At 54.7% G+C, this 21,823-nt stretch overlaps 2 protein-coding genes across 6 annotated transcripts in view; both read left to right on the plus strand.

Moving 5' to 3' along the window:
• Window positions 1–1,375, plus strand: part of Rab37 (RAB37, member RAS oncogene family) — a 72,203-nt gene extending 70,828 nt beyond the window's left edge. For all 4 annotated transcript variants that reach the window (XM_012514501.2, XM_004630072.2, XM_023713895.1 and 1 more), the window contains 2 exons: window positions 50–126; window positions 324–1,375. In XM_012514501.2, coding sequence (XP_012369955.1) covers window positions 50–126; window positions 324–429 — 183 coding nt within the window. In that variant the 3' untranslated portion in view covers window positions 430–1,375. The remainder of the gene's footprint in view (window positions 1–49; window positions 127–323) is intronic.
• Window positions 1,376–3,059: 1,684 nt separating this feature from the next.
• Window positions 3,060–19,914, plus strand: Slc9a3r1 (SLC9A3 regulator 1). 2 transcript variants are annotated; one of them, XM_004630069.2, is made up of 6 exons: window positions 3,066–3,756; window positions 14,813–14,974; window positions 15,674–15,827; window positions 17,744–17,784; window positions 18,755–18,844; window positions 19,071–19,914. In XM_004630069.2, the coding sequence occupies exons 1-6, from the start codon at window positions 3,316–3,318 to the stop codon at window positions 19,257–19,259; spliced, it is 1,077 nt and encodes a 358-aa protein (XP_004630126.1). In that variant the 5' UTR covers window positions 3,066–3,315; the 3' UTR covers window positions 19,260–19,914. The 2 variants fall into 2 exon arrangements, with proteins under 2 accessions (XP_023569665.1, XP_004630126.1); XM_023713897.1 differs by lacking the exon at window positions 18,755–18,844 and having other exon boundaries at window positions 3,060–3,756.
• The last annotated feature ends 1,909 nt before the right edge of the window (window positions 19,915–21,823 follow it).

The raw sequence follows: 21,823 nt of genomic DNA on the forward strand, positions 1-21,823 counted from the left end.
ATGATGGGGCAGCCAGAGGCTGGCCCTGAAGACACTCTCTCCTGGGCAGGAATATGGCGTTCCCTTCATGGAGACCAGCGCCAAGACGGGCATGAATGTGGAGTTAGCCTTCCTGGCCATTGCCAAGTAAGAGTTGAGCAGTGACATGATGGAACAGGGCTCGGAGACACCCCTGGAGAATCCAGTAGGGCCAAGCTGCTGGCCCAGCCCCTAGGCCCGCATGCATTCTGCATTCTTAGCTCCGTTTGCCCCTGGCCACAGGAATGGGAGTGGGCATGCCTGGCGCTGCACACCCACCCAGCCCATCACACTTCCTCTTCCAGGGAGCTGAAACACCGCGCAGGGAGACAAGCTAACGAGCCCAGCTTCCAGATCCGAGATTACGTGGAGTCTCAGAAAAAACGCCCCAGCTGCTGCTCCTTTGTGTGACTCCCAAGGGGCTGAGAAGAGGCCCCAGAGGCCCTCGGGATATAGCTGTGTCCCCAGCACTGGCTTATTGTGAGCGGCGGAGTCAGGAGGTCTCACACACAGTCTTTTAGCCTGGGCAGCTGTCTCATAGGTCCCACCCCTTTTCCGGTAGCTTCCTGTATTCTGGGGAAAGGCAAACTATTTTATCTCATTTTATCTTAAGGATACATAACTTAATACCAAAAAAAGAAAAAAGTAATAAGATGCCCAGAAAACTAAGATAGGGACCTGGCAGTCCTTTTGCCTTCTTGAACTCAGAGCTAGGATCTGAGAGGGTGGGCCTCCCTCCTAGCAACAAGAGTGGTTATAGCCCCAGCTCTGTGTCAGGGGACACTACTGGCCCTGTGAGAGCTGCTAGTGACCCCCACACCATCCTCCCTTCATTTGGAAAGACTAAACAGCCCTCGCCTTCACTTCTTCCAGCTCCCTAGGGCATGCTCTTCCCCAGTAAATTTCACTGGGAGCTTAGACATTGGGGAAGACAGTTGTAGAGATTAAGAGGGGCCATCTTCCGGGGGCACAAATGGAGCAGTAGTAGAGACTAGGGTCTGTTCTTCGCTACCTCTGGCCTTCTGACCCCTTCCTGGAGATATACCCCCTCCCCTCCAGCATCCAAGCACTCTGGAGCACCTGGAAACTTTGGTTCCTGTTTCCCAGACCTCAGATCCCAGAGGAAGCCCTCCCTACCACGTTGTCTCATCTGCCTTTCAACTTGTGTCTCTAGATACCTGAGGTAATTAGAAAAAGGTCTTTCTTCCCTTTCCAGTCCTTTGGAGGGTGAGCAACCCCACAGCTACTTCTTCAAGCAGCAGGGGTGCTTAGCTCCCTGGATAAAGAGCTGGACAGGGGATGGCAAAATAGCTCAGTGCACCACAGTGCCGAGCCCAGCCCCCAGGCTCTCTAAGACGGCCACAGAGTCTGGGGGGGGGGGGTGCACACCTGTAATCCCAGCACTGGGGAGACTGAAAATAGGATCACTACGAGTTCGAGCTGTACAGTGAGACCCTGGAGGGGGGAACTGGACAAAGAGAAACTCCTGGATCCTGAACCAAGTAAGAGACCGAATTGAGCAAACCTGCCCCCAGCTCTCTCTCTCTAAATCCAAGCTTTTTCTCCAACTTAACGTCTCAGACACCAGGGCCAAAACTACTATCTCCACTCCTACTGAGACTGGTTAGGGAATGGGAAAGCATCGTTTCTTGGTGAACCAGGGCAAAGCACAAAGCAGGGACAAGTGGGTAAACCTAGAGGGAAGAGACAGGCAGCAAAGAGTTCATGCAGACCCAGGGTTTCATTTCCCCCAAACCCTCATCTCAGTCCTTGGGAAATGAACCACTGGAGACCTGCAGGTTGAGACCTTCAGGCACCTCACTCCAGCCCTGCAGGCCAGGGGCAGAAGAGGGGTAAGAAAATGGTATGCCAGGCATATTTATGAGGTTGCTGCATTTGCTTTCAAGGCAAGAATCTTGCTCTGTGAGCTCCCACTTGGGCCAAATAAGATAAGGAAGCTCTCCCCAGTTTCTCTCAGGTGGAATAGGGAGAGGCCTAACCTCACAAGTCTCTTCCGGAACCCCTGGCAACTTTGGGCTCCTAGCATTTGTGTTTTTCAGAATTAAATTGCAGTATTTTGGAAAGTACACCCTGTCCAGTGTGTTTGAAGTGGGCATGGGAGGAGGGATCGTGTTAAAGGGATTATTATTGCATGTCGGGGCAACTGTTGTTGACTGCCAAAATCATTCGATGTTCATCCTTCAGTGTCTTCAAAGGGTCACCTCGCCCTTAAGTGACTGCCCCTCTCTGAGACCAGGTTATCTGTCAAGAGGGAGCCAGAAGGCTTATCTTACCTTCCTAGTCATTTTTCTTTCCCTGTTGAAAAAAGCCAGGGCTCCTTTCCCTGGGGAGTGCACCTTGAGATTGATTACCTGACTGCCTCTCCTCACTCTACCTCCCTAACCTAAGGCCCATTCCAGCCGCTAGGTGTGAGATCTAACTTGGGCTGCGAGAAGCCTCAGGCTCTCTGCTGAGCCCCCTGGCCTTCCCAGCCGAGATCAGAGTTCGTGCCCAATACTCAGGTCCTGGGACCGTACAAAGTAACTCCACAAACGGAAACATTGTTATTCAAACAACTCAGTCGCGTCCAAGAAGGATCTCTGTCCAGTTCTTAAGACTGCCGGCCCTCTAGGCCCCAGTGCAGGGACGGTTTCCCCGGCAACAGTCACTATCATGAACGGAGCTATAAACCAGGCTTTCGCTAAAGGCTGTTAAGACGTGAAGGTTTTCTGCCTCGGCCTGGTTCTGTTCGACCCCCAGCAACAGCCGGTAAAACCGACTGCGGCCTGCGATCCCCGCTCAATACCTGGAACTCGCTCTGGCCCCGCCCCGCCCGGCTCAACTCCTGCACTTAGTAACAAACACTTCCACTTCCTGAGACCTCTTTTCTTCGTCCGCCGCCGGGCGCCAAGCCCAGCACAGGCTCCGCCCCCGAACCTCTCCATTGGCTCTCGCCGTTCACCCGGCCCGAACGCCCCCGTCTGAGGCCTCTGATTGGGCCGTGATGGTCCACACCCTCGAAGAAGTCCCGCCCCCGGCATTTGAGGCCGGCGGGGTTCTGGAACGCTCAGTGGCTGCGCGGGACAGGAATTGGTCGGAGTTCCACCGTCCAGTCTTCCCGGTCTTCGCGGTTCGCTCCTGGTGTACCCGAGACACCTGTGCTCTCCGCCGGTGCAGGGTTTCCTGCCGCATTCCTTCCCGTCCCCCAGTTCGTAGGGCGGGGAGAAAGGCTGGGCCGTCGCGTCCCGGACCCTCGGTAGGACCTTGCTTCGCGCCGCTGAGCCGTTGCAGGGCGAGATGAGCTCGGACTCGGCGGCCGGGGCGCCCCTGCCCCGGCTCTGTTGCCTGGAGAAGGGCCCGAACGGCTACGGCTTCCACCTGCACGGGGAGAAGGGCAAGGTGGGCCAGTTCATCCGGCTGGTGGAGCCCGGCTCCCCGGCCGAGAAGGCGGGGCTGCTGGCCGGCGACCGGCTGGTGGGAGTCAACGGCGAGAACGTGGAGAAGGAGACCCACCAGCAGGTGGTGAGCCGCATCCGCGCCTCGCCCAACGCCGTGCGCCTGCTGGTGGTCGATCCCGAGACCGACGAGCAGCTGAAGAAGCTCGGCGTCCAGGTGGGCGAGGAGCTGCTGCGCACCCACGAAGAGCCCGGGCAGGCCGAGCCACCCGCCGCCAACGAGGCTCAGACGGACGGAAGCGAAAGTGAGCCGCGCGAGACCGAGGAGAGCCACCCGGAGCGGGTAAGTGGGGGTCGGGCTGGGGGGATCGCGGAGAGACCCTGGCGCCCCACACGCCCCTTCTGAAACGCAAGCCTCACAGGTGGGGAGCCTGCTTCCGTCTGCCGACTCGGCGCCTGGACGGTTCCTGCACAGGCTTGGGGCTGCGTCCCGGGACCCCATTCCCCCTGCCCAGCCTTGAGGGCGGCACAAGGAAGCCTGGACCCCTTTCCATTGGTTTTTAGTCCCTCCAAAGCCCCCGAACTCGGTCCTCGGGGCGAAGGGGTATCCTCTCCGGGGTCCGTATAGCTCGGAGCCAGGCAGGAAGGAGGATCTCCCCGCCCTAGAGTGTCAGCTTCCTCCACTGTCCCTGTGGGTGGTAGCTGAAGTTGGGGCGAAGGCAACTGCGTCCCGACTTCAAGAAAGCTGGGAGAATACCCATTTTCTGTGGGGAGCCCCTGGAGTGGGGATGGGTCGGTCCTTGGGAGGTTCGCCCGCAACTCTGTCAGCCTCCTGGTGTGTGTATCATTAACTTTACCCGGGCTGGACTTCAGTCTCCTGAAATCTATAGTGACTTCTAATAAAAGAGAGGAAGACCCAGGCTCTGAACGACGTGTGGGGGTGGGGTGCTGGGAAGAGAAGCAGAGACGACTTGGGGGTGGGTGACTCTGCCACCCAGGAGGATTTATGATTCTCAGGAATGTGAGGAGTAAGCACTAGTTTGTATCAGGGAGGAGGAGGAGGAACGCTGGGGGAGGGAACAGGCACATGGCCAGGCGGCGGCCAGCAGAGACCACCGCAGGCAGGTGGTCTTGCCCGGGCCGGCCCTTGTTGCTTACTCCAGTGCCTGGACTCCAAGAAGGCTGGATGCCTTTGTGGGCCTTTAGTCTTTCCTCCAAACAATCCCAGTTTGGATCAGCTGCAGAAGAGGCAGCTGGCAAAACAGGAGCTGTTGTGCTGAGCCTCCTGTCCCCAGAGAGCATGGGAGGGCTGGATGCAGAGTGTGGGAGCGAGGCCTCTTAGGCATGCACCATTTCTCTACCTGATGGCAGCTTGGGACAGGCTGTCTGTGGGGCCAGGAGGTCCTCCCTGACTAGAGAAATGGCAGAGTGGAGCGTTGAGGTAGAGATGGAGCCTGAGGACCGACTGGTTTGATAAAAGTGAGGTCCTGGTCCCTGACCAGCCAGAGTCAGGTGCTGACAATGCCACAGTCACTACGTTCCCACTTTCTGCCACTGCCAACTTGGCATTGGCAGGGAGTGGGAGAGTTAGTTGGGGCGCCCCTGGCAGGGAGTTGACACTGGGGATTTGGAACCTATGACCTCTGTTCCCTGGCATTAACCCAGTTTGAACTTTGAGCTGAGTCCATCGATTTGTAATTCTTTTTTTTTTTTTTTCCCCTCTCCTTTGGACTTTGGCACCCGCACAATATCCCCATCACCAGCACCAAGTTACAGTCATGTTCAGCTCCTCCCTTTGCCCTTTTAGTTCTGCTGCTGGATGCCAGAGCGCCTGGGGGAGGAGGTTTATGTAGAGGATGGTAGCACACACTCTTCACCGAGCCATCCAAAAAGACAGTGGGCTTGGGTCTCCTGCTCTAGGGGAGCCCAGAATCAGGTTCCCCCAGATGGTAGGGTGACACAGGCATTTGCGTGTGTTCGTTAGGCCAGGAAACAGGCACGCCATCACCACACAAGTCAGCAATTCTCAGAGATTTGATCCTTCCATCCACAAAATGGGAACATTCAATGAAATGCTTGACTCTCTAGAATTTTAGAAATAATGGAAGTACTGGTACCCCTCCTAGGTGCTAAATTGGGCGCATTTATGGAAGGCATTTAGATCCTGGGTCTGTTCAACCAACTTCTTCAGCTTTATTCATAGCTGATCAGCAATGCTGAGCCTCTACTGGAAAATTGCCATATTCTGATACACTGAGTTTGCAGGTGACCTACCCTGATACTGCAAAAAATGTCCATAAACATTGTGTTCCTTTTTTTCTAAAATGCATTACGGGGCTGGGCATGATGACACATGCCTGTAATCCCAGCCCTGTAATCCCAGCACTCAAGAGGGTGAGGCATTCTCAAAATAAATAAATAAAATAAAATGCATTGCTTCCCTACTGAAGACATCTAATTGAGATTTACTAATTAGTTTCAGCCAGAATTTGCAGCGTGTAGAGTTCCAATATCTTCATAAGTGCTCATAAGTGAAGAAGGTAGGTGTGGAAAGGAGCCGGGCAGAAATTGTTTGGCTGGTTGGCATCTTGTCTGGGGGACCAGCCCAGGTCAGGAATGTCATGGGAAGAGTGTAAGAGGTCCAGGGAGCAATGGCCATTCCTGCTGGCCTGTCTAGGCCCAAGGAGGCAAGGGTGGGCTTCCAGTGGTTTTCCTCACCAGCTGAGGACAGCAAGAAGCAGAAGCAACCTGCCCTGCTGCTCCCTTGCTTAAAGCCCTCCTCCCAACCCCCATTAGTATAGGAGGAGGCCCAAACCCTTAAGCCTGGGACCAAAGTGAGGGCTGGGCAGGTCTGAACCAGCTGAGCTGCACTGACCAGGCTGCCTTGGCCAAGATACTTCACTTCCCTATGTTTCCATTTTCTCTTGTGTAAGTTGAGGCTGAGGGCAGTGACCTCACAGGGTTGTCAAGGTTACAGGCCCAGGGCACAACAGTCACTGTTTAATAGTTACCTGCTGTTCCACGCCCTTCCCTATCTGGCAGCCCCTGCTGACCCCTTCAACCACACTAAAGGTCCGAATTCCATTCTAGCCTCTCAGTCATCACACCCTGATTTCCTAAATTTGGGAATCCTCTGCAACGGCACCAGCATACGTTCCACAACCACTCAGCTCCATGAGAGGCAGTGGTGGCTTTTCCATTCCTGCTGCTCTTTGTTCTTGTATTTCTGGTTGTTTTGCACTAGGCATTACTCCAGCCATCTCTTCATGACCTCTATGATGTGGTAATCCCAAGAACAACAACTGAGGTTTATTTGTGCGAATAGCCCCAGTGTCGTGCCAGGTCCAAGGTAGGGAGGTTCTCAGTAAATATTTTTGAATGAATGAATGAACACATAACAGCTGTAAGGGGCCTTTGTCCTGGTTCATCTCAGACCAGCACACCTGGGCTTGTTTGTGCGTCCAGCACACCCAGGATTGGAATGCAGGTAGAACCTACTTACTCTTTCTTGCCTGCTAGCAGCTTCCATTTCAAAACTCCAAAGCCAGGTCTAGGTTTAGGGGTTGGCCAGATCAGTAGTTGAATCCCAGATGTGCTGATCCCTGACTCTGGAACCTGAGAGTCCATGGCTCCCTATAAGCCTCAGCCTCCACCCCTGTAAAATCTGGAACACCAGCATCTACCCCCTTGGGGTTGCCTAGAAGATTACCTGAGATGACAGGAATGTGAAAGTTCCAGCTTGAGGCAGACTGTCCAGCCTTGACCCTGAACTTGATTCCAGAGGCAGAGAGAGTGCGGGTGCCCCAGGTAGGGAGGTGGGTGGGCACAACTAGTTGGCAAGCTGCCTCCTTCTTTCCCAGACAACCAGGTTGCCGCTTTGGCAAGGTTTGAGCTGCTGGGTGCTTGGATTTGAAATGGACAGGCTTCCGTGGCGGTTATGTGTTGTTGTTTGGGTTCCTAAATCATAACCCCACAGATAAAACAGCCAAGCTCCTAGTTTTACCTTCAGGCTCCTATTAAGTTAAATCAGCCACTAGAAATCATTCTCTTGGAGGCTGAAAGTAAGTGACTTCCTTCTCCAGGAATCCCAGGTAGATAAGGGTCCTTTCCCAAATTTCCTATCCCTGAATAAGTGCTTAGGGACTAGAGGGACAGGGGATGCAGCCCAAGTTCCATCACTGCTTGCAGCCTCTTTACCCTCAGAAACCAGAGCTCTAGACCACCCCATCAGGTGTTCCCCTGCTCTGCCTTGCTAAGGTAGAGTGGCCCTGCCTGGGAAGGACACTACCTGCTGCTTGCCAGCCTGTGCCTTGAAGATAGGGTTGTGCATCTCTTTGATTTCCCCCGCAGCAAGCCTGTAAACTACGTATCATATTCTCCATTTGGTAAGTCGCTAGTAAGTGTTTGATACGCAACAAACACGTGGAGCCTGGTGATGTGCTACTAAACATGCCTATGTCATTTATGCACGTGACCCACTCCATGCAAATATTAGTCCCATTCTCTACCTGTGGAAACTGAGGCTAAGTCAGGTTAGGTGGCCAGCACCAGGACCCTCAGCTAGGGAGTCCTCCAGCAAAGCCAGGTATCTTGGTTCTCAGCCCTGACTGTAGAATATGCGTGTTCTCCAGCTGTACACGTTGTGCCCGGCCTTCCAACTGAATCTCAACCCACTATACTTTTTTTTTGTGGGGTAGCGGGGTTTGAGATGGGTTTCACTATATAGTTTGCTGAGACAAGAGTTCTTGGCTGGCCTTGAACTCACCATGATCCTCCTGCCTCAGCTTCCCAAGTGCTGGGATTACTGGCTTGTACCACCATGCCTAGCTTTCTATCCGTTATATTCTGAGGCATACCAGGACCATGACAAGAGCATACATCCAGGCTGCTGGGGGCTCAGGATGGTAGCTGTGGGGTAGGGCACTTGCCTTGCATTCACAAGTCCTCTGGGCTGAGTCCCCAGCAGTGGGAAAAAAGAAAAATGAAATTCAGACCACTTGAACCAATGTCCACTAGGGGTCCAGGTAGCTGGTCCCTAATCAGAGCCAAGGAAGCAAGCACAGAGGCCAGGGGTTCTGGATGCTCTGTCCCCAGCAGTCCCTCAGCCCTGATGAAAACCTCCCAGGAGGGGCAAGCTCCTGTCCCCGTGCTTCTCGGGGGCCGAGTCCCTGCTGGTGGCTCTTGGACTCACCCATAGTGCCAAGAAGCCTCGCTGGAGGCTGGGCTTGGTGGCTGCCTAAACCTTCCCCTGGGGAAGGACCACTTGCCGTGGCCACAGATGCCTAGGCGATGTTTAGGTTCCTGGGTCCTAAAACGGCCACGTGCTGTCTCTCACGCAAGGTCAAGTCACCTCAGAGCAGCATGGTAACATGCAGAGAGCAGTGGCCGGGTTCAGGACACACTCACCACGGAATGATTGAGGCTAACTTAGTCAGAGGCTCGGCCTTCTCTGCTTTCTGTCCCATCAGTGGACCCAATGGCCAGAGCAAAGTTTGAGGGGTTTCAAAGAGTGTGTTTGGGGCTGGCTCAGACAGAGGAGTAGTTAGAATTGGGACATGTGCTGTCTGGTGTGGCTGCCACTGGGCACTTATGACTCCCTGGCACCCATTCTAAGGCTTCATACTGATCAAGTTTCACCCAAAATGCTCAGGACTGGAAGGTATTTTGGATATCAGTTCTTTTGGGGGGAGTGTTGCTTCTTTGTTTTGTCTATTGGTACCAAGAATTGAACCTAGAGCCTTCATACTAAGCTACATCTCTAACCCCTTTTTAAAAATTTTGTCTAAGTTACCCAGACTGTGCTTGAACTTGTGATCCTCCTGCCTCAGCCTCCCAAAGTGCTGGGTTACAGACATGCACCACCATACCCAGCTCAAATTTCATAATTTTTGTATTTTGGAACATTTGCGTATATGTCATGATCCGTCTTAGGGATGAGATGCAGGTGTAAACACAAAATTCTTGTATGTTTTGTACACACCTTATCCATAAGCCCTGGAGTCAGTTTCATGCAATATCTTAATAATTTAATGTAGAAAACAAAATCTCTTAGTATGTAATTTTCTATTTGTGGTGACATCTGTACCCTGAAACTTTCAGATTTGGGGGCATTTTGGATTTCAGTTTTTCAGATTGGGGTAACCTGTACCAATAAAAGGAGGTTAAAATATCTGAATTTTTAAAAATAGATTACATGAGGAAACCTGACATTTCAGATACGCTGCATTAAATAAGATATTAAATTTATTTTTGGCGCTGAGGATCGAATCCAGGGCCTTGTGCTTTACCACTGAGCTATCCCTCTACCCACCACCACCCCTTTTTGCGCGGCTACTAGAAATTTTTGAAATTTCACACATGCCTGACATACTTCTCCTGCACCGCACTGTTTTGGATCTAAAAATCCCACCTTCTTTCACCTGGGCATACCTGAGCGCTTTGCTCCATCTCTTAGAACCTGAGTTTCTTCATCTGTGGAAACAGCCAGTAATATTCCCCTTGCAAAGCTATAATTGGGTTCTCTAAGAAACATAAAGTCTCTAGGACAGTGCCCCGCACATAGTAACTGTTCAGTAAATGCTTCATTGTTGAGCCTGATTTTACAAGCTTCTGAAGGTCCTTATTGAGGGATGATGGTGGAGTGTCTGCTGGCCAGGAGGGAAGGCATGGGACGGCCAGCTCCGGATGGTGGCCAGCCGGGCAGCAGCCCAGGTACCAACCTGCTCCATCCCAAGCTTGTTCAGCCCTGGAAAGACTTGCGCCAAATTCTCCATCACCGCCTCTGGTTGGCACTAGGAAAAGACAGTACTGGCTAGAGGCGGGACCTGGCTCAGGATTCCCATCCTTGAACTTGTGTCATCTTCCTGGTTTGCCCAGCCTAACTTGGGAAAAGGCCTTCCCCCTGGGAAACAGGAAGTGTAAGCTCAAGGACTAGGGATAGCACCCTTTTTTGCAAGCAGAGGTGTCCCACATTCCTCGGCCTGCTCAGACGCAAGGGTAGGATGGCCTATAGGGAACATGAGGTGACATGAGGGCCATGGGCCTCAGGCCAGTAGTAGCCAAGCCAGTGTGTCTTACCTAGGGTGAGAACACTTTCCGCCTCCAGACCTGGACATTGGCCCAGTGCTTCAGCACCTTCCCAGCCAGCCCTAAGGAAATGTCCTGTGCTGCTTGTCACTCAGCACCCCTAAACCAGGGCCTGTTAGCTTCCCTTAAGAGCCTCACCAGTCCCAAGTCCGTGTCCCCAGACTTTGTGAAAAATTTAAGCTGCCTCCCAGAGCAACCATAACTCTTTCTCCTAACTTAGCTCCTCCCTCTAGGGTCTCCGCTTTCTCCCCAGCCCTCTTGTTGCTGGGCTGCTTTTCCTGTATGCAGCAGCAGGGCACCAGCCTTATTTCCATAAAGAAAAGAGCTCAGGCCTGGGCTGCACTGGGGGAAGGGCAGTCATGGGAGGTGGAGGTCCCTTCTCTTGTTCCCAGCCTGAGGGTCCTCCTGCTCCCGCAGCCCACCCCTTCTGGGTGGCCTTTGCAAAGTGATGCAGGCCCGCAAGCTGCTGGGTTATTTCTTAGTCCCATCACCATGGCATCAGCCAGGGAGGGGCTGGACCCTGTGGGGCGTTGGCCCCCAGCTGCCCATAGCCGTCCCCCAAGCAGGAGCAGGGAGCGGCCTGCTCCCCAGAGACCACATTGGGATTAGGGTATCGACTTTCCCCAGCTTTCCAGGTGGCTGCTGGTGGCACCTATTAAATTCCTTGTCCGGCTGTCCGCTCCCGGAGCTGCGTGGGTGGAGATGATGGGGCGGCCACTCTCCACTCAGGGTAGAGGAGAGGAGGGATGAAGACCTGAGGGGAGGGAAGGCCCGTGAGAAGGGTACAGACAGCTCTGTTCTGGAAGTGAAAGTGAGCCTCAGGCCTGTCCTTTGGACCCTTGCACAGCGACCCCTGCTGCGTGCTGCTGCTCTTGCCTGGACCTTTGAGTAGATCCTGGTTTCTTCCAGCCCCGGATCATGTTAGGAAACCCTGCGCAGACACTGGGGCTGTGTTCCCTTGAAGTCTCCCCCTTACGTCCAGCGCTCTGTACCCCTCCATCTTTTACTAGGGCATAAGTCCCCTTCTTAGCCCCTTGGGCCACATGAAACCCAAGATGGCTTGGACTTTGCCACTACTTCTCCACTTCCCCCAGGAGCAGGACCCGGCGGCTGGGCCCAGCTACACCAGGTGCTTCATTCCTCCCCATCTCACTGCTCAGTGCCAGGCCTGGGAGCCAGAGCCAGGCCTCCACATGGCCGGGGCAGCCCCCCAGGGAGGGGCACAGGATTCCTGGCTCCACCCAGGCTGGGTGGGCCACCTGTAAGCTGCCTCAGCAGCCCCAGTGGTACCTCCTGGTATATCTGGGTGACAGGGTAGGGGGTGCTAGAGGGCTGGTCCCCTGGAAGTGTGGGAAACCCCCATCACCCTTTCTGAGGCAGGAGTCTCCAGAGACTTGGGAAGAGGGACCAGCTGAGGCTATTGTGTAATGATTCTATGTGAGGTTGGGGCTATCTTGGCTTTCCAGTCCTCCTGCGCTGCTGTCTTTAGGCTCTGAAACTTCCACACAGTCACCCAGGGCACGTCCCAGTACATGGCAGAAAGATACAAGTTTTGGGCAGCCCTGGAGCTTTGATGACACTTGTCACTAAGCAAAGGGTAGTGGTAGGACTTGCTGGGACACAGACAGGAAAACTGCAGCACAGAGTCCTGACAGGAAGGTGGCATATATCACAGAGCTAGTGAGCCCAGCCCTGCCAGACAGGGCACACCAGAGCTCCCTGTCCCCTGGCCTGTTTGCAGCCGCAGTTCCAGCCCAAGCATGCTTACTGCCCCGTCACCCAGGCCAGCCTTATCCCTCTGCACAAGCTGCAGCACCGCTGCAAGAGGCCTTGAGCACCCGGAAGGAAGGCTGTGGTTTCATCACCTCCCAGGCTGCCTCCCTGCAGGGGCGGCAACCAGTGCTGGCTGCCTTTCACTGTGTCTTTGCCTGCTGGGGACTCAGCTCTGAATGAGGTACCCCATTCTGAAGTTGGGTCCTTAAAGACCAACCCACAGTGTGGTGTAAGCGTAGGTCCCCGGTCAGATGGGTTGCAGCTCTGGCTATGCAATATCAAGACGTGGGCTTGATTTCTCTAAGTCTCAGTTTTCCCATCTCAAAAACAGCTGACAAGCCTCGGCCATGTTGCTACGGGAAGACTTTTTGGAATAGGGGACAATAGGGAGAGGTGGGGAAGGACAGAACATTAGAGGGGCCCCCTCCCCATCGCTGGGACTCACCCTCCCCCTTTCTCAGGGTGAAGGACCAGATTAAGACGGATTACCCAGTGTGGCTGAGGCAGAAAGCTGAGCCAGTCTTGGTGGTGTCGACTGGTCAGACCTGTTCCCGCTCACCAAGGCAGCCTGGGGGAGGGCTGGCTGGCAACTCCGCGGGTAGATTAGCTGGAGGGGAGAAGAGCTCCATTCGCTCCCAGAGCGAGAGCCCAGCAGCAGGGGTGTGGGAGGGGTGAGGAACAGGGTGGCCAAGGAGAACAGGTGCTGGCACCTCTCCGGGTGCCCGCTTTCTGCGGGGCACTTAGTGGTCTCCACTGTTTGAGGTGAGGAGCCCCTAGCCCCTAGTTCCGATTGGCTAAGCCAAGTCGCAGCTGTGACCCTTTCTTCCTCTCTTAGGCTGTTGCCGTAATACAAAAGACCTGCCTACAGAGGAAAAAAAAAAACCTCCTTCCGGTCCCCTACCCCAAAAGAGAGGGGTGGGGTCACATCTCTGCCTATGGCAGCTATCTCCTGGAGGTGGCAAGTTGGGGCAGGAGGCTCGTAAGGCCTCCCCTCCACCCCTTCCCACCCCTCCCTTACCTCCACTCCCAGCTGGGGATTTGGGTTTCAGATCAACCTGGCACGCCACCCTCCCCCACCCGTCCACTGCTCAGCTTCACATGACTGCAGCGGTATTAAGGACAAAGATAAAGTCCAGGTATGCGCAGGGACTCACAGGGAGAGAGGGTTCCCACGCGTGTAATGATCTCCTTGGGCCTTGCAGCAGCTCCAAGAGGTAAGTGGCACCCACAATGGCCTGTAAATGAGGACCCTGAGGCTTGGAGAAGGAAATGACGTGCCCCAGGTCACACAGCTCCTAAGCAGGGGAGCTCATTGCCTGCTGGGCATGGTGATAGCCTGGGGCTACCAGGGTGGACAGCAGCCAGTGTCCTGCCCCAGGCCTGGGGGGAGGGGAGGAGGAAGGAGTCCTAGGCTCCTGCGGCATTCGAGCCCCAATCCTCTGGCATGCTTGAGTCCTGGGGCTGAGGCTTTGAAACCGAGCTGCCTTAATGAAGTTGGAGAGAGGGTGGTGACAAACCGAGCCCCAATCCTCTGGCATGCTTGAGTCCTGGTGCTGAGGCTTTCAAACCGAGCTGCCTTAATGAAGTTGGAGAGAGGGTGGTGACAAACCGCTTCTACTCAGGGTGTCAGAAATCTGTAGTGATCCTTGTTAGTAGGTCACTCTTCCCGGGACTCAACCACTCTGTACTTCCTTTGGCCCAACCTTGCTTTTCACAGCCTCCTCTCTGATCTGGCTCCTAGGGGTTGGTGGCAGGGGCTGTGGGTTCTGTCACCATCTTTATCATCGGCTAGACCTAGAGCCCCTGAGGATGGACCTGTCTAGTCCAGGACCCCTCACAGTGCCACCTGTCCGGTTTTAGTTATCCAGCTCCTCCCAGCTCTTTTTGTTGTTGTTGTTGGTGGAACTGGGGATTGAACTCAGGTCTTTGCACTTGCCAGGCAAGCACTTATTCTACTAAGCCAGCTCCCCAGCCCCAACCATCTCTTGGCCCCTCCCAGCTCCCTTTGAACTGATCCATTTGGCCTGGTGGAGAGAGAAAGGAGCCTGCATGAGTGAGGGAAGACTTTACTGTAAATATGCTGGCTGGCTTTCAGTAAATGCCTGCCCCTTCCTCCCCAGGTGGAGAACAGGTAGGAAGAGCAGGGGTCCTCAGATACCCAGCCAGGCTGACCGGTGCCCTGCCATCCCTCCTATCCCAGGGCCGCTCTGAAAAGCAGGACAAGACTGAAATAACTTGTGAACCCCTTAGAATGACATGGGGGAAGGGACTTGAGAGCTGACCTTCCTCCAGTCCCACTCCTCATTTACCAGCAGAGCAAACTGACCTGTGCACCCAGGGCCCAGGGCAGCTTGCTGCAGCGCTTGGCATTTGCTGGGTCATCTGCACCCCCACCCCCCCAAGCTAGAATTCCATAGGAAATGGGGGATCAAAGCACAGTTGCATCATTCCAAACCTCCGGTACTGGGAGAGGCAGAGTCCGGCAGAGGACAGGGAAGGACTTGGGTCGTTGCGGAACAGCCTCTCCTCTATCCCTACAGCTGGAGCTTCGGCCTCGGATCTGTTTTATGAAAAAGGGCGCCAACGGCTATGGCTTCAACCTGCACAGTGACAAGTCCAAGCCAGGCCAGTTCATCCGAGCGGTGGACCCAGGTTCCCCAGCCGAAGCCTCTGGGCTGCGGGCCCAAGACCGCATTGTGGAGGTGAGGACCTCGCCCTTCTCCCCAGACTTTAGCTTTTCGGGCAGCCATCATACCCTTAGCCCATGGGGTGTAACCAACCCATAGATGCTGGGTAGGTGATTGGGTACCTAGGTGAATAGGAGAAAGAAGGGTGGGTCATAAAGGGACCGGGAGGCTGGCTTCTTGTCCACTCTCTCTTCCTCGATCTTCTACCCAGAGCAAGCCCCCTGCCACCACAGTTCACCCATTTATCCAGGAAGATGCCACTCCCAGCTTCCCTGCCACCTGAGCGCTTCATGAGCCAGGGACTGGGGACAGACTCCATCCTGAGTTAGGCTTGAGCTACACTCTGCTCTCAGGCTGTGCTCCTCAGAAGGGAGGAAACGTGAACTATACGCTTGGGCTGGTCCCACAATCAGAGTCTGAGAACCTTAGCACACAGATCAGCTCTCTGAAGAGGTCTCATTTTACATGTGAGAAAAGGGAGGAAGTCGGAGGAGCACCCAGCCCAGGCCTCCCAAGCCCTCCGTCCTGTCCCGCACAGCTGTGTTTGTTTAGTCTCTGTCTGGATATTTTCTTTGGCTCTTTGCACATGTCCTGCCTCCCCACTGTCAAGTGGGAGGATCACTTGTTGAGAACCATGCGGGCAAGGGAGGCCCTGGGTCCTTCCTCCTGTCCCCCACACAACTGAGACCTGTGCCGCTAACCCCCGCCCCACAGGTGAACGGGGTCTGCATGGAGGGCAAGCAGCACGGGGATGTCGTGTCTGCCATCAAGGCTGGCGGGGATGAGGCCAAGCTGCTGGTGGTGGACAGAGAAACTGATGAGTTCTTCAAGAAGTGCAAAGTGATCCCATCTCAGGAGCACCTGGACGGTGAGTGACCGGCACAGCTGGGTGCCCCGAAGTCACGGCCACAGCAGACTTTACTGTGTCCCAGCTGTGGGGTAGGCAGCTTCCCACGGGGTGGCTTTGACTCTCCTCCTCAGGCTGGGTTGGTTGATAATGGGGAAAGGAAGCAGGGATGGGTGGTGGCTTTCAGAGGTGGGGTGTGAGGTCAGATGGCGGGTGGGATAGGACAGAGCCTCAGCATCCCCAGCCTAAGGCATAGCCAAAGAGCAGTCCAAGCTCCCCTTCTCCAGCACATTCTTAGGGCAGTGCCTGTGCCATATAAGGGTTAATTCTGGGGCGGCCTCCAGCCTGTACTGGTCAGATCAGAGTCCAGTGACAGGGGCTAGAGCTCTCCCTCCCTTCTGTCAGGTTGTCTTGGAAACGCAGCTGTAAAGAGCAGTGGGTCCCCTTCAGTTTCTGCGCCCCTGCTCTCCCCCCCTTCTTCCCCCATGTTCCCCTTGCCAAGCCTGGCACTTCTCCCTGCCCAAGCAGAGCCAAAAGGGGGCCCCAGGACAGGAGGGGTTAAGCAGCCTCTGTTCCCTTGCCTGGACTTTTTCTCTGTGAAGATGGCTCAGGGTGTGGGGTGCCCTGAGCCATCCTGAGGGTGGAATGTCTTTGGACTTTGCAGTGGGTGAGGCCTCTCCAAAGGTCAGGGCTATATTTGTGGGAGGGGGAGTCCTCATGACTCACATCCCAAGGTGGAAGAAGCTAATGAGGCAGGCCTGTCTCTTGTCTAACCTGATCCAGGGTCCTGGGAACTCCTAGATGAGGGGGCAGTTCCCAGAAGTCCTTAGCAGTCTCTGGGCATTGTGGGGGGAGGCAGTTAGTTCTTCTCCAGGTGCACAGAACCCCCGTAATTCAACAAATGCCCTTCCTCAGTGAGGACACCGAGGCCCAGAGAAGCCCCACCTTGCTCTTGGGGACCTGGTATTAGAAACACAGCTGACATCTGGGCTCTGCTCAGCTCCTAGATATTGCCCCCTGCCTCTCTCCCTGGCAGCATACACAGAGAGAGCCAGAGGGGGGGGAAAGTAGTGTCCCCTTGTTCGACAAGTCCCTAGCCCTCAGCCCTAGGGAGGCGAGAGATGTCAGAGGGGAGGAAAAGGCGCAATCGGGTATACCTGGCTAGGTCTGGACCAGTGACAAGAATAAGAAAAAAGATACACATGAATTATAAAAGCCCGAGGTTCAGGAGAAACCCGCCTAGGTTTAGGCGCCGCAAGTGGGACGGCCCCATTGTAGCCATGGGGAGGGCACTGACCCTCGGCCTGGCATCTCTCCCGCTCGCCTTTCCTGCCCCTCATTTCCAGATAGCAAGTGGGGCTGGGCTTGTTTTCTCTCAGTGCAGGCAGCTGCCAACCATAATCTTGGGTGTGGCCCTAATACTGCTATAATGTCACTGTCACCTGGGATGCATGTGAACAATGTTAGGGCCCTGGCCTGTCCCCAGGATCTGTTTTTCAGAGGCTTCCCAGGTGGGAGTTCAGCAGTGAGCCTAGAATGTCACTCCGTCTAGGACAGTGTCTTTTTAGTTCCTTGTGACCCACCAATAACTCCTGAGACCAGTTTATTTAGATAGAAACCAGCACATTTTTTAAAAATAAAAGTTAATAGAAAATATCAGCGAGCACTGCACAACGGTAGGGTACTGGGTTTTTTTTTCTTTTTTTTTTTTCTTTTTTTTTTTTTGAATTTTGCCATCCACACAATCTTTTGTGAGTCCTGGGGTTGCGCAAATGTCAGACGACCCTACAGTGGGCTGCAGTCGAGAGTTTTAACTGCTGACCTCGGGTGCAGGATCTGATGATCTGACCAAAAGCAGCGTCTCTGGCCTTTGAGCAGGCTGCACTTGACACTGCTCTCTACCACTTCTGGCCTCACCTCCTCTCCTCCTCTTCCAGGTCCCCTGCCTGAGCCCTTCACCAACGGGGAGATTCAGAAGGTAAGGGTGACGCTATACCTGCTAATCTGGCCCCAACCCCATGGAAGGAGGGAGCTGCCAGGCAGTAGTGTGCTTAAGACAGCCCCTGAGCCCCAAGATTTACAACAGTATACCCTTGCCCCTGCTGAGGGCCAAGGCTGTCACTCCAGAAAGGCCTGGTGAAGCCGCTGTGCAGGCCGCCATCCTGGGTGCCCGGCCCCCACCTCCAACTCCCCACCATACAGAAGAGGCCATTCTTCCCCCCAAGAACAGAGCTCTAGTGTCTGGCTGTGCACTGCCAGCCCTGCTACTTCCAGTCTGGGTTGCAAGAACAAAGCCCCTCCTCCCCTGGTAGAAGGGAAGGGGGGTGAGGCTGGGGAAGAGACAGCAGGCCAGGTGCCAGCCAGATACACGGCGGGACCCGGGAAGGGGCCAAGCGCCAAGCTGATGCCCCAGCCAAAGCCTTTGCTTCTGAACAGGCCCGCTTGGCCAGGCCGAGGCCAGGAGTGTGCAGGGTCTGCTTTTCCTTAGGAGTTTGTACCAGGGTCCCCAAGCCCACTAGGAACCTTCTATCACCCCATTGGTGGGTCTAGAACACTCCATCCATCTTACTCCTTCCAAGGATCTGCTTAGCTGTTTGTATTCTAAAATGGATAGGGCTGCAGGAGGTTTGGGGAGCCCCACCTGTGTCCCCCACAGCTATCAGCAAGGCCCCTGGTATACCCAGGCTCCAAGTCCATTACATGAAAGCTGCACCAGGGAAGACTTGGAGCAATTCAGCCAATCCCCCCCTTCATCGCAACCCTCCCACTCGGTAATAGATGGGACCAGCCTACCATCTGATCCTTTATGGAATGTGTAGAAAGTGAAGCTGGAATTTGGTGGGTGACCACAGTGTGAGCTGCACTTCTCAGACGGGGCTTCCAGCTTTCCTGAGCAGGAGTCTCCTGCCCCCTGCCCTGCTGGCCCACACCCCTTTTCTCTGTGCCAGGAGAACAGCAGTGAAGCCCTGGGTGAGGCAGCCTTTGAGAGCCCCAGGACAGTGCTGGCGAGATCTGCCTCAAGCGATACCAGTGAGGAGGTAGGCCAGCCTGGCGGGGGTTGGGACTGGGCTATATAGGACGCTGATTCCCAGGCCACTTTGGTTCCTGGCACACCAGTCTGCCCTGGAGGTCACATGCTGAGGCGCGTCCTGTTCTTGTGACCTGGCTTCCCTGGGCACAGCCTCGAGGGAGCCGGCTCACCCAGGCTGAGAACCAGAGCCTCCCAGGCACTGACTCCTGTCCAACTCCATTTTCTCTCTATAGTTCAGTTCCCAAGACAGCCCCAAGAAACAGGACTCCACAGAGCCCTCGTCTACCTCCTCCTCTGACCCCATCCTGGACTTCAACATCTCCCTGGCTGTGGCCAAAGAGAGGGCGCACCAGAAGCGCAGCAGCAAGCGGGCCCCACAGATGGACTGGAGCAAGAAAAATGAACTCTTCAGCAACCTCTGAGCACCCATCTGCAGCAGCCCAAGGCTGGGGAAGGGCCCAGCCTATAGCCAGTCCATCCTAGCCACCCCAACCCCACTGCCCACCAATCGATGTTTCAATCAGCACCAGCACCTCCCTTCATGATGAATCTGATTGTCCTAGATACTTCATTCTTCTCTTAAGATGTTTCTCTGTCCTCTCCAATGAAAAAGCGGACTCTTCCCCTCCTCCTCCCCAAGGGCTTTCTCCTACCAGGTAACCCCTTGCCACTCATCCTGGGACATCACTGGGACCCACACCAAGCAAGGACCCTGGAGCCAGGTGCTCACATGTGACCGCTGGCCCAAAACTAATGAAGGAACTGATTTCTGCAACCACTGTTCACAGTGGGCAGGGTGCCCTTCATCCTGGGAGTTGTGGTTTGGGTATCTGCTGATTTTTCTTTTTTTTTAAGAGTGCAGTATCAAGAGTTCAAAAGGATTTTTGTTTCCTTGATTTTCCTGGTCATTAACATCTGAGGTATAGCAGCAGCCTCAGCCTTAAATTTTTGTTTCTACTCTCACTGTTAGAGACCTGGGCAGCGTGGGGAGGATCTGGCTGCCCCCTGCCATCCCTGAGCCAGGCACCACCACTGTAAAGACACTGCTTCAGAAACCAAGCCCGTTCCTCTCTACTTGATCAGCCTCCGAGTCTTCCTTTGAAGCTCTTGTCATTCGGGGTGGGAAGTGGTGTAGGTGTGGCCAAGTGGCCTCTGGCTGGGGGTAGGAGGCAGCTGCAGGAAGGACCATCTAAAGGCGAGTGCCCAACCAGAGGGCCTAGCTTCTGCAGCTGCTCAGGAACCCCATTGGGAGCAAGAGCTGCTCAGCGCCAGCTGCTTGCTGTCACCATGTAGGTGCACAAGCAGCTGGTAAGGCCACTATGGGGACATGGGAGGTGGCCAGCACAGTGCTTGGGGGCTCGGAGGCTCTCTCATCCCAAGGGTGCCATAGTGTGAAGCCGGGCTTGGAGCTGGAGAGTTGGCCAGAGGATGGGACACGCTGAGCTGGCGCCAGATATTTTATCTTATCTGGCCACTAGCCTGATTGGAGGGCGTTTCTCCAGCATTGGGGGAAAACAAACTGGCGCACCGAGCCCCAGCATATGCTGAGTGACAAAGTGGGAGGGAACGCAGGTCCAAGCTCTGGCCCCTTACACGTCAGGCACCTGAGGCCACATCCTAGAAGTCTGTCTGGTGGCCCGAGCTGCAAGGCCAGAAGGTCCTCGGAAGGAAGGGAAGCTGGCCCTGGGCTACCTCCAGTCAACCCACGAGATGACTGAGAACCAGGCTGCTGGACTGAGGGGTAGGGAAGATCGCAGCCCTTAGAGTGGAGAGAAGGGCCAGTCTTATCTGGCCATCTGGTTCTTTAGGGTTTGGATTCCACTAGCCTCAAATGGAACCATCCAGAACCCTTATCACAGCACTCATCGTTCTGTGTCCTGCTCCCTTTACCCAGCCTTGACTAACCCTTTGACCCCAGGTGGTGTGTTCGGTCCCCCATGGATTGCCCCACAGGGCTTGGAAGGGCTCCTCCCTGCCTCACCTGCTGGGTGGAGAAGCCCCAGGACCTTTGACTGCTTAAGCTGCAGACTGGGACCTGGACCTTCGGCTGCTTAGTCTGGAGACAGGGACCAGATGGTGGCTAGAGGGAACTCCAGTCCCTAGAGGGCTAGAGCAGAGTGCAAAAGGAACCACAGCAAGTGAAACCCTCGCCTTTGGCTCAGGCATTTGTTACATTTATAGAATTTTAGCTGTCATCAGAGGTGGCAGGAGCCATGGGGCTTCAAGTCACAGTATGTGAAACTCGTTTCAGTTTCAAAGATGCCCACCAGTTTCAAAGATGCACACACACACACACACACAAAAGGCCTTGCCTAGCCTTTTGTGTGTGTGGTACTGGGGATTGAACCCAGGACCCTGTGCTTGCCAGGCAGGCACTTATTCTACTGAGCTATCTGCCTAGCCTTTCTTGATACCACCACCCCACCCCCCCTGCAACTCTGCCAAGTCTCAGCAGCCTGGGCATCCCAAACCTGTGCTGCCACTGCCCCCTCATGGGCAGGCTGGGTACTGCAGTCTCTACTGCAGCCTCGAGCTGATGTGGGAGAGCAGCGGGGATGAGAAGCTGGTCCTCCGGATTGGGCTGCTGAGTGGCTTTTCTCTTGGAGCCAGCAGCTGAGTAGGAGGGTCATTAGCAGGGTACTCTCCCAACCTCGAGGAGTTTGTAAACAATTTATTCCTCTTCACTTGGGACTATCTGGCTCTAAAATTGAAGAAGAAGCAAAGGGAAGGGGCTAGCCCTGCACTCCCTCACCTCCTGCCTCCCAGGGTCACAGTGGCCTACTGCTGCCCACAGAACTGAGCTGCCTTTCCCAGTATGGGTGTTGATACTGAGCAGGTAGCTCATGCAGGCCAAGTGCAGACAAGGGAGCTGGCCAGGCCAGGGCTTCATTTTTTTTTTTTTTTTTTTTTTTTTTTTGTGGAACTGGGGATTGAACTCAGGCCCTTGCACTTGCCAGGGAAGCACTTATTCCACTGAGCCATCTCC

Source organism: Octodon degus, unplaced genomic scaffold (assembly GCF_000260255.1).
Source record: "Octodon degus isolate 3935 unplaced genomic scaffold, OctDeg1.0 scaffold00033, whole genome shotgun sequence".
NCBI lineage: Eukaryota > Metazoa > Chordata > Mammalia > Rodentia > Octodontidae > Octodon > Octodon degus.

Excerpts from the sequence above, each read along its gene's own strand:
- Slc9a3r1 (XM_004630069.2), top strand. The coding sequence starts at position 3,316 with ATGAGCTCGGACTCGGCGGCCGGGGCGCCCCTGCCCCGGCTCTGTTGC. Across the intron at positions 14,975-15,673 it reads CCCAAGACCGCATTGTGGAG|GTGAACGGGGTCTGCATGGA; the intron begins GTGAGGACCTCG and ends CCCGCCCCACAG. Across the intron at positions 15,828-17,743 it reads ATCTCAGGAGCACCTGGACG|GTCCCCTGCCTGAGCCCTTC; the intron begins GTGAGTGACCGG and ends CTCCTCTTCCAG.